The sequence below is a fragment of the Lynx canadensis genome, chromosome A3, assembly GCF_007474595.2.
Source record: "Lynx canadensis isolate LIC74 chromosome A3, mLynCan4.pri.v2, whole genome shotgun sequence".
Lineage (NCBI taxonomy): Eukaryota > Metazoa > Chordata > Mammalia > Carnivora > Felidae > Lynx > Lynx canadensis.
Genome location: NC_044305.1, coordinates 36,009,882 through 36,022,008, shown reverse-complemented (window position 1 = coordinate 36,022,008; position 12,127 = coordinate 36,009,882). Strand labels below are relative to the sequence as shown.

The 12,127-nt window shown below is 39.9% G+C and overlaps 1 protein-coding gene across 1 annotated transcript in view; it reads right to left on the bottom strand.

Moving 5' to 3' along the window:
• The window catches only part of LOC115510350 (SLX4 interacting protein), a 176,702-nt gene that overhangs the window by 56,409 nt on the left and 108,166 nt on the right, over nucleotides 1-12,127 (bottom strand). The window contains exons 3-4 of the mRNA XM_030310100.2: nucleotides 9,132-9,221; nucleotides 5,069-5,189 (exon numbers count right to left, since the gene is read on the bottom strand). Of these exons, the coding sequence (XP_030165960.1) occupies nucleotides 5,069-5,189; nucleotides 9,132-9,221 (211 nt within the window). The remainder of the gene's footprint in view (nucleotides 1-5,068; nucleotides 5,190-9,131; nucleotides 9,222-12,127) is intronic.

The following is a 12,127-nucleotide window of genomic DNA, read 5'->3' as shown; positions in this document are numbered from 1 at the left end:
AGTGAGTAGCAGGAGGAGACAAGGCAGGATAGGGAGGTTATGGAAACCCTTGACCTTACTAGGAAGAGGAAAGATATAACATGTGTGTAATTTATCATCTGTATAAGCATTTAAGTACCTACTGCAAAGCAGAAAATGTCCTCCAAGCTGGGGACACAATGGTAATAAAAGGGGCAGAGCCTGTCTTCAGGCAGCTTACATGTCTGTGGAGAGACAGACATTCATGGAATGGTGTTCAGGATGCTTGTGGGCCTATAACAAGGAGACCTGTCTCCAGGATAAGCTTCCTGAGGAGTGATTTTGAGCAGAGAGAAGACTGAGCACAGGGAAAGTGGAGACCAGGGCTCCAACATGGGCAGAGGCCCCAAGATGAGTAGAAGAATGGAGATTTGGAAGAAAGGAATTAAGCTGCTATGACTGGAGCAAGAAAGAAGGAAAAAGTGAGACAAGATGAGGCTGGACAGGCAGCTACTCGAAGGACCCTAGCTTGCACCCTTGGAGCCTTGGGGAAGAGGTTCACAAGATCAGACCTCTGATTTTAAGGGATAACACGAACTGAATGAAGTGTGAAGAGCAGGCGAGGCACTGGCCAGAGCAGGCGCAAGGAAGCCAGCCAGGGGGCTGCTGTGGGGGCGCAGGTATCCAGGGGGGCGGGAGCAGGGACTGCTTGCTGGCAGCAAAGGAGGGGACTGGCTAAGGTATGAACATCACAAGACATGCTCCATTAAAGATTAACTGTTACCAGAAGTAGAAAGGAAAGGGAAGATAGTGCTTTCGCTCCAAGTTAACTTTCAGCGAGGAATACTTAACACAGCTTTTCTCCTACAGAGTGAACAATAGAGCGGTGCATTATATCATCTTGCCTCCCTCTGGCACTCACTACTTATCTCAGTACAGGGAAGCCAGTGCTTATCCCACAAGTGGCCAGTCACTGGAGGCTCCAGGAGGCAAACACAGGCTTCTCCTTGTTTGTGCTTGCACAGTTAAATAAACCAAGTCAAAGGCAAATGACAAACTTACAGCATATAAAACATACAAAGTATTCATAACCTTAAGGAGTATTTATAAACTAATAAAAATATGAACATTAAAATAAAAACATTATAAAGAAATTGAAGTGTGCAAACATGTATATCATCAGGATATTTGCTGTCCTGCTGTTTATGACAGTGTAAACATTAGATGCAACCTAAATGTCCCACCAATTAAAGAGAGTATGGATATTTAATGGAATACTACATACATTAAAAATGGTGATGTGAACCCTGCATAGCCAAAACAATTCTGAAAACCATTAAGAAAGTTGGAAGACTCCTATTTCCTAATTTCAAAATTTACTACAAAGTTATGGTAACCAAAACAGTGTGGTACTGGCATAAAGACAGACATCTAGAACAATGGAATAGAACAGAGAGCCCAGAAATAAACTCTCACATTTATTTTTTTTTTAATTTCTAATGTTTATTTTTGAAAGAGACAGAGAGAGACAGACAGAACATGAGCGGGGGAGGGGCAGAGAGAGAGAGGGAGACACAGAATCCAAAGCAGGCTCCAGGCTCTGAGCTGTCGGCACAGAGTCTGACATGGGGCTCGAACTCATGAAGCGTGAGATCATAACCTGAGTTGAAGTCAAACAGTTAACCAACTGAGCCACCCAGGCACCCCTAAACTCTCACATTTATGATCAAAGATTTCCAATAAGGGTGCCACGACCACTTGATGGGGGAAAGGACAGACTTTCCAACACATGGTGGTGGGAAAACTGAATATCTATGTGCAAAGGAATATAGTTGGACCATTTCCTTAAAATTAACTCAAAATGGATCAAAAACATAATGAAAAGGAACAAAACCTATAAAACCTATAAAGCTCTTAGAAGAAAACACAATTTTTGAAAAGCTTCATGTCACTGGATTCAGTAATGAAGCACAGGTGGCAAAATATGAAATACATAAATTGACTACATCAAAATTTAAAATATTTGCACATCAAAGGACACTATCGAGAGTGAAAAAGCAACACACAATGGGAGAAAATATTTGCAGGTCATATACCTAATAAGGAATTAATATCCAGAATATATAAAAGAACTCCTCCAACTCAAAAACAAAAAAGCAAACAACCCAATTAAAAAACAGGCCAATGACACAGACAGACATTTCCCCAAAGAAGATATACAAATAGTCAATAAGTACATGAAAAGATGGTCAAAATCACTACCCATGAGGAAAACACAAATTGAAGCCACAATAAGATACCACTTCACAACTGTTAGGATGGCTATTATCAAAACCAGAGAAAATAAGTACCGGCAAGATTATGGAGAAACTGGGATCCATTCTTGGTGAGAACGTAAAACGTAGTCACTGTGGAAAACAGGATAACAGTTCCTCAAAAAAATTAAACCAATAATGACCATATAATCTGGCAAGTCCACTGTGAGGTATACAGCCAGAGACTCAGAAAGCAGGGACTCAAAGAAGTATCTGAACACAAAAGTTCATAGCAGCATTATTCACAACAACCAAATGGTAGAAATAACTCAAGTATCCTGTGACAGATGAACAAATAAACACAATATGTGTGTGTGTGTGTGTGTGTGTGTGTGTGTGTGTGTGTGTGAATACTATTTGGCTTTAAAAACAAAGAAAATTCTTGGGGCGCCTGGGTAGCTCAGTCGGTTGAGCGTCTGACTTCGGCTCAGGTCATGATCTCACAGTCTGTGAGTTCGAGCCCCGCGATGGGCTCTGTGCTTATAGCTCAGAGCCTGGAGCCTGCTTCGGATTCTGTGTCTCCCTCTCTCTCTGCCCCTCCCCTGCTTACACTGTCTCTGTCTCTCTCTTGAAAATAAATAAACATTAAAAACAAAGAAAATTCTGATAAATGCTATAATAGGGAGGTACTTTGAAAACATTATGCTAAGTGAAAAAGTGAGACACAAAAGGATAAATACTGTATGATTCCATTATAGGAGGTACCTCAAGTACCTAAATTCATAAAGTCAGAAAGCAGAATACTGGTTACAAGAGACTAGGGAAGAGACTGATGGGGAGTTACTCTTTTTTTTTTTCTTAATATGACATTTATTGTCAAATTGGTTTCCATACAACACCCAGTGCTCATCCCAAAAGGTGCCCTCCCCAATACCCAACACCCACCCTCCCCTCCCTCCCACCCGATGGGGAGTTATTCTTTAATGGGTAAAGGATTCCAGTTTGGGACGATGAAAAGTTCTGGCAATGGAAAGTGGCAGTGGCTGCACAACAACATGAATGTACTTAATGCCACTAAACTACACACTTGAAAATGGTTACAATGGTAAATTTTATGATATGTATAGTTTACCACATTAAAACAATTTTTTTTAAAAATGGTCATGTACGTGTTTTAAAGGATTTCTATATTATGTTAGGTGAAAAAAATAGGTTATAAAATTGTACAGAATGATCCCTTTTCTGTTTAAAAACAAACTTCTTAAAAATATATAAAGTAAAAAAATAAAAATAAAATAAAATAAAATAAAATAAAATAAAATAAAATAAAATAAAATAAAAAACTTCTTTCCCACATGAGTCCAACAAAGACTTTGATTTTCATCTTGGGGCCAGAACAACACACAACACATGTACCCTACCAGGCTGGAAAATTGAGTATTTAGCATTTTCCACTCAGTAGTAGAGGAAGGCAGGGGAAGGGCTAGTTAAGAATCAGTACTGACCACGCCACGTGCACGCCAGAAATGGAGGTCTGAGAACCTTCTGTGTTCCTTCTCCTTTTGTACAAGTCAGAAAATGAAACTAGCCAGGTCTGTTGGAGTACAAAGGATGCAGGCTCCTATGGCTTTTCTCAAGCTTTATCCTACTACTAAGTGAAATTCTAGAAAATGTCACCTAACACAAAATTGTTTAGACTGAAAATTCCATTCAAGGCTTTGAGTTTGGGTTAAATTAATCTGTCTGCCTACTTATCAGCTGTGCCCAGGTGAACACTGTAGTTTAAGTATGTCTACGAAGTGGGGGTGGGGGGGTGGGATGCTGCATTAGCATAACCTAGGGGGATGCCACGTTAGTATAACGTGGTTCACAGCAGTCCAGCCCTGTCCTCTGAGGATTAACACAAGGTTGACTGTACTTGTACCACAAAAGAGTGTTACGAAATGCTAACCTAAAGTAGAAAAAATTAAAAACACGGCAATGATAGGTGGAAAGAACAGTGGGCTGGGAGTGAGAAGAGCTGGATCTGGGATCAGGTTCTGCCACTTGTCACCCAAGTATGCTTTCCTTCAACAGGTCACTGAATATGTGTATCAAGCAATGGGCTAAGTAAGGCAGGGAGGGGGACAGCGTTGGGGGGGGTGGGGGAGGGATGCCAAATAAACAAGGTCATCTCGATCCTCAAAAAGATGATCTTTTATTTGGGCGAGCTCTTAATCTTGTAGACCCTCAGCTTCTTCACCTACAACTCGGACATTACCATTCTCAAAGTGTTGTTAGGAAATAGTGCAGGATAGTTCAACCCCAGTGCCCTTGATGTTTTGGGCCAGATAATGCCTTGTTGTGAGGGACTGTCTTGTGTATTACAGGATATTTAGTGACATCCTTGGCTTCTAACTCACTAGATGCCAGTAGCTTCCTGCCAACCCCTCCGACTTCAGTGATGACAACCAAAACTGTCTGCAGACATTACCAAATGTCCCCTCCTGCAAGACTACCCCCAGTTGAGAACCTCTCAAATAGGGTGTCATATATATGAAAGCACTTAAAAAAGCATAAAGCCGCAAATCAAGTCAGTATTAATGTAAATCTATTTGTAAGACTACTTGTCAAAAAAAAAGTCCCTTAAAGTACAGTTTCCTTAAGAATGTTTTATTTTCTATTTTTATGTTTTTTGCTTACCATTAAAAGCCCTCCAGGGCTTTTTGGTTAATTTTCCTTACCCAAACAAAGCATCTTCATTAGAACATATTTTTTAAATGTATCACTGTACTAACACGACAGTCAGAGTCAAACATAATTGTCATCTCTACAAAGCAGAAATTTTATCCAAAATCAAAGTACTCTGTGCCTACCTTTTAAGGTCAAGGGACTGGATCTTGTGAATTCTGTATTTGATGGCCTGTGCTGTTTACGAACTTCCAAGTACTCCTTAACTCTTGAATCAATGGTTTCTTTTAACAGTAAACAGACTTCCTAAAGCAAGTTAAAAAATGAGATATAATTCTCTCATTTAATGAAATGCAAAGAGACAACATTGTGCATATTAAAAAGTCAACACTGAACATTTCATTTCGTTTGCTTTTTTACTTAGCTGTGAAAGCTGAAAAGAATGCTATCTGTGCTCATGGGTATCACCCCAGGTTTAAGTTTGCTACTGAGGTTTGCTCAAAACCACGTTGGTTCAGTCTGTGATCTGAGAAATTCATTTAATTTCCCTCCGCTTCAGTTCCACATTTCTAAAAGGAAGGTAAAAGCAGTGAAGTGCCCACTGTGGCCAGGCAAGACTGTGGATGAGGGAAGGATCCAGGAGGTGGAGCATCTCACTGTGACCCCACCCAGCCAGCAGGGGCAGCCCCGCCCACGGCTTCAGTGGACTATTGTCATGTGGGGATGCTAGGTGGGGGAGGGGGGTCATCAGCTGGTCATCAGCTCTTCTGATCTGTTCAAGAGAAGAGGCCACAGCAATTTTTATGCGAATATTTCCCATTTTTCAAACTTGGTTCAATACTTTTCTTAACCTAAACATCCACCATCCTTCATTCATTAGTTTCTGGCTGCAGGTTTAGAAATCTACTGAAAAAGGAACAGCACCGAATGATGGGCTGAAGAGAGAACTAAGAAATCAGTAATGTGATTTTCTTCCATGCTCTTATTGATACTGTGTGTGCCCATTTGCTTTTGTGAAAACCGCACTATATCCACCGATTAATGGTGAAAATAATTTAACTTCTCATATTTCTTTAAAGTAGATTAATATTTATTAGGCAACAGAAACACATGGTTTTAATTCAATGTCAATGTACCACAACACTAGCAAATTTCTGGAATGTGTTATTTTTTTATATATCAGTGTTACTTATGAAAAGAAAGACAAAACTCTAAAAAGTCCACCACATGATGGGAAGACACTGTCCACTTTAGGTGGCATGTAGCCAATGTAGAGAAAGGGGGAAAAAAATGGCACACAAATCTAAATTTCTTATCTTCGATTAAGAACTGGTGTGTAAGGACTAATAATTCTGGTCCAATTCCCAGACTGCAGAAGGCTCAGAGTTGCCGAGATCAACTCAAACCTGTTTCACTAATTTCTTCAATGCCATCTCAGGTTTATCTCTTATGATTTTCAAAAATTAAAACAAGAACAAAATTTTAAGAAGCCCTGAAGGGCAATGATAGCCAAACTTTTCTTTTATTGCAAATACAGACACTCCTCAAGAGTAGTGAAAATCCTTGATTTAATTCACAAATGGGAAATTGTACATAAAATATAAACACTGATCTCTCTTCTGCTCTCATTTTGCAGCCCAAAGATGCAGTGCCTTGTGGAATAGAGAGAGATCCGTTTACAGTTGAGCATTCTGGCATTGTTCACACAACAGAAAGGCAGCCTTGCCCCATACTGTTGTTTTAACAATTAAAGAATTTTGCTTCACATGCAGGGTTCAACTATGACTGAGCTAGAAAATATGTGAAAGACATACATGGAAACAAAGATTGTTAAAATTTAGCCATAAATGCCCTATAAGGCTAGAACTAAAAATAGTACAACAAAAATAAAACAAAGGCCCATACAACACAAACTTTCTCCCTATAGTTACGGGGCTTTCCTTCCATGAGTCAGGTTTGACGAATGGAAGGTAGACCATGTGCAATGTGGTCAAGATAACCTAGTAACTGACCACACCACACTTGGCGAAGCATTCCCTTCAGAACCACAGCAATGCAAGAAAAGACAAAGTCCCAGCTAAACTGGACGGGCAGATAAAAAGACCACGCTGAAATCGATGAGCAAGAAGACAGAGATATACAGGGTATTTCTAGGCTAAAAAGGGCTCCAACATGCTTCCTCAAGTTTACAAATGAAACAGTTCGAGCTGGACTGTTTGGGTACAAAGACTACTCGTGCTGGACTCAAAATAAACATGGCTTTAATCCATACAATTAGTTCCCTTTTCTGAAAAGGAACTGGACATTCTTAAGACTTTCACTATATAAAGTGACTGCTAAAATGCAATCCAATTGATTGCTCATGAAACCCCAATCCTGAGATGATCTAATGATAAAAAAAGATGAAAGCACTGAGGCACTGAATAGAGACTAAATCATATCCTTCCTTGACTAGCTTTTCTTCCTTCTCTGTCTCTGTCTCTCTCTGTCTCGGAGCAATTTTCATGTCCGTGAACAAACTTTAAAGGAACAACTTCAAGTATATGCAGCAAACCATCTGCTTTGCTCTGAGAGGGAAGCCTGGCTTCCTGGCATAATGCTGGAGCCAACACTGCAGCCAAGCCAACACCAGCCATGTGCAGGTCCCATCGTGCTCGGACCACCTTTGCTAAGTCATGCCTTGCTGCCCGGACGTTAGGACTAGGTGGAGCGGCACAGCTGTGTGTGGCTCCCTTGGAAAAACCTAGCCTCATGCTCTGGGTAGGAGGTGACTCACATATTCGTAGCTTTATTTTAAAGCCTCCAAATCAAAGGACTTGGCAAAACTGACTAAATATCAACAAGAGAGAGCTAAGGGGGAGGTGGTAAAGCTGGAAGAAAATGGACAACAGGCTGGGTCTAGAACAGTGGATTCTAGAATGCTGTTAATGTCAGTCAAATCAGAAGCCTTTTGGGGTGAGGTCTCCTTAAGGTGAGCATTAGTCACTTTGGGGGAAATAAAGGAACCATTTTGAACCACAGGGACATGTGTTGTTGGTAAGCCAAATCTTGGAATTACATGGAGTTGAAGTGTCGTAGGAGATGCCAGCATACTAAATGCTAAGACCTGAAGAGGATAATTTATTAACCTGAATGGTAAATCCCATTATACCGAATCTTGTGCCTGCCTTCTCCCAGCTGTTGGGCCACCAGGTATCCTTGGCAATACCATGACAGCCAAGTGCTGATTATATCATTACCTTTTGACTGAAAATGTATTACTTATAAATTTTCTTTGGGGGAGATTTTTTTCCTAGTAATCGTCAAAAGTTGACTGAAAACAGTTACCACAGTAAAGGATTTTGGGCTTGCTTTTGTTGCCACTATCAGCAAATTCTTCTCCGTATACTACCTTTCAGTAAAACTTGTTTTTATTTCTGGCTCTAAAAAGCTGTTGTGACAAATATGGAGGACACAAAGTGCTGTAATACTCTGAAAGTTACATGAAAGCCACTGCCTGCCTCGCTATCCCTGCTCTGGAGGACAAGGATATGGAGGAGGAAGCAGAGCACGTGATGAAAGCCAGATGCACTCTCCAACCCTCTGCCACAGCAGCACTTGGGTGGGATCACGGAAATGGAGAGCCAGTGGTGACTCAGCTGACCTCTGGTCGAACTTTTTCATTTGCAGATGAGGAGACTGAGGCCCAGGAGGTCAAACACCATGCTCCCAGTCACATGACCAACCGGCCATAGGCTTCCCTGACAGACTATTGTGAGAAGGAATACAGTCCAACACCTCCACATTTACTGTCAAAGACTCATGTTAATAAAAGGATGGTAGAAGACAAAAGCGCAGACATTGAGAATTTAAGATTTAAATAAGAATTTAATCTCAAGGTGTGAAAGATCAGCCTTGTGTTCACCTCATGCCTGCTTCAGGGGCTAGGTCTGTCCTTTACAACCAGTTAGATTAAAGTCCCTGGTTGCCTGGAACAGTCACTTTAATGTCTTCTTAAATATAAAGAGCCCTTTCCCCCAAAACAAAGAGGTAGAATATTTCTGGTTTAAATAATATAGCATATGAAATACATAGATGTGTCACTCTCTTAAGGAAAAAAAGCAGGTCTGTCATTGGGAATACAACTATTTTTCAAGGGTTAAATATCACTCAGTATTTTTTGTCTACTGATGAAAATGAAAGCTGAAAGAGTTAATATTTCTTTGAGCATCAGCTATTGCATTTAAACAGTGAAAAGTTTTGTGGTACCTCTTTCTTCTGTTCAGAAAACCAGCTGGTATCTTTGTTTGAACCTTGCGGCAATATGTGAAGATCCACCAGGACAGCAAAATTCCCACACTAAAAAGACATTAATGGCAGAGTTAGCTCACGCCCAGCAAACAATGAGAGAAAATCTCACAAATTCCTATGTGGTTGCTCATGATGAAATGGCAACAAAGTTCCCTAGTGGACAGAAATCTTAATATGGGGCAGGGCTACAGGTCATAAACCTACTAGTTTTTGCAAGTTTAATATTTAGGGCAGAAATGCTAAGGAGAAATAGAATTTTAATCATAATAGCAAAGACAAAAAACCTGTGTCCCACACCTTCGAGGGGATGCTCAAGGCATCCAGTGGCAGCTGGAAGGCTATCAAACACTGAGAGAAGTCCAATAGGTCAGAATTGGGTAGGCTCCAGAAAGGAATGGTTCCATGGACAGTCAGGGGAATTCTTTATTTGACACAGGAAAGAACATATATAAGCTACTGCATTTTCAGACAGAGAAAAGGAATGGCTGGGACAGTACATTTGAGAATACAAACAGAAGCAAGGAGAGCAAGGTGGATGCTGAATGACAGTTACCAAAACTAAATTAGTTTTATTAAAATACGCTGTAAACCTGTACAAATCCTGGGGCTCCTGGGTGGCTCAGTCGGTTGAGCGTCCGACTTCAGCTCAGGTCATGATCTCGCGGCTCGTGAGTTCGAGCCCCGTGTCAGGCTCTGTGCTGACAGCTTAGAGCCTGGAGCCTGCTTCTGCTTCTGTGTCTCCCTCTCTGTCTGCCCCTAACCCACTCGCATTCTGTCTCTGTCTCTCTCAAAAATAAATAAACATTAAAAAAAAATTTTTTTTTTAAACTGTACAAATCCTGCTTCTTGTCAATGTTCATCAGGGCAGGCAATAGCCATGTTATGGCTACTGAGCACATGAAATGTGGCTACTGTGATTGAGAAGCTGAATTCTAAATTGTATTTGACATTAATTTAACTTAAACAGCCACATGTGGCTAGGCGATTTGTGGCATGGCTATAGACCCTGTAAAAGGTTATAGCCTTTAAATCTTCACACCTTATGAGTAATTTCTGCAAATCTCTGGATAATTGTGGATAAGGTAACTTAGAAAGAAACAGAAGACCATGACTGCAGGTTGGGGATGGTCTCAGAGGCCCAAAGGGTCAGTGATGACCTACAGGAAAATGTCATTTTTGTACCTCTTTGGCTGAACAGGTTTTCTTTTTTGTTTTTTGTTTTTAAATTCCGTGCTGTAATTCAATGATGAAAGGAAAATATTTTCAACGAATGGCCCAAATAGACCAAATATAAATATGGAAGGAAAATAAAATTTGACACTTACCTCATACCATACACAAAAATTAATTTGAGATGGATGATAGACCTACACATAAAAACCAAAACTATCTTGCCAAACTTGCAGTAGAAAAAAATTTCTTAGAACCCAGAAAGCACAAAATATAGAAGAAAAAAATTATTAAATTGAATTCTGTCAAAATTTAAAACATTTGCTCATTAAAGGACACCACTGAGCTCCTGGGTGGCTCAGTTGGTTGAGCATCTGATTTCAGCTCAGGTCATGATCTTGTGGTTTGTGGGTTCAAGCCACACATAAGGCTCTCAGGTGTCAGCACAGAGCCTGCTTGGGATCCTCTGTCTCCCTCTCTCTCTCTGCCCCTCCCCGCTTGCGTGCTCTCTCCCTCTCTCAAAAATAAACATTAAGAAATTTTTTTAAAGAAAGACACCATTAATAAGATGAATATGTATGTCACAGGCTAAGAGAAAATATTTATAAATGCATATATCTGACATGAAGGACTGGCATCCAAAATAAATAACTCGTACAAATCTAATATTAAAAAAAAACAAACAACCTAAGCTTCAACAGATACCTCACAAGATAAACAAACAGCTAATAACACATGAAAAAGTGTTCAACATCAGTCATCAGGCAAATGTAAATGAAAACCACCAAGAGATACAACTACATACTTACAAGAATGACTAAAATTAAAAAGATTGACACACCAAATTTGGTAAGGATGTGGAGCTCCCCAAACTTTCATGCATTGCTAGTGGAAATATAAAATGGTTCAACCACTTTGGCAAACGGTTCGTCAGTTCCTTTACTTAAACACACATTTAATTTACTGACTAAGCCAGCAATTCCACCTTAGGCACTTACCAAGAGAGATAAAACATGTGCACAGGAAGATTTGTACGCAAATGTTCACAGAAGTCTTATTCATAATAGCTAAGACAAGACAGAAGACAACCCAAGTCCATCAACAGGAGAATAAACAAAGTATGGTACATTCATTCAATGGAATGCTCGTCACAAAACTACAGATCCACTCAACATGGACTAATCTCCACATTACGTTGAGCAAAACACGCCAGGCGAAAAGAATACATACTGTAGGATTCCATCTATATGAAGTTCTAGAAGAGCAAAACTCAATCTGTGGCCAAAGCAATCAGAATACTGATTACCTAGGGAGGAGTTGACTGAGAACAGGCACAGAAGAACTTTGTGTGGTGGTGGGAAGGTTCTCTATCTTGGTGGGGTATACGGTTAAGATCAGTTCATTTCAGTGTAAATTATACATCGCTAATAAATAATTTTTAAAGGCTGTGTAAAAGCACATTTACATTTACTGACAGTTATATAAAATGTTCTCTGTCCTTAAAAATGTATGGGTATTTTGGAGGAGAACAAAGTGAAGTTCAACTGGGTAAAAAATAATGAAATATGGTGAAAGAGGATCTCCTATGATGTCAAACAGTGCAGTGTGACCCACTGAACTGCTTCTTAGTGTGTTACAACCAGTATTTTATTTTAATGAAAGAGAATCAAAGGGAATATGTGAATAGAATAAAATATATCAATATGTCACATGGTACAGTCAAGTCTTATTTTGTGAAACTTATGTATGAGTATACTGAGTTATGATGGGAAGCCTATTTCTTA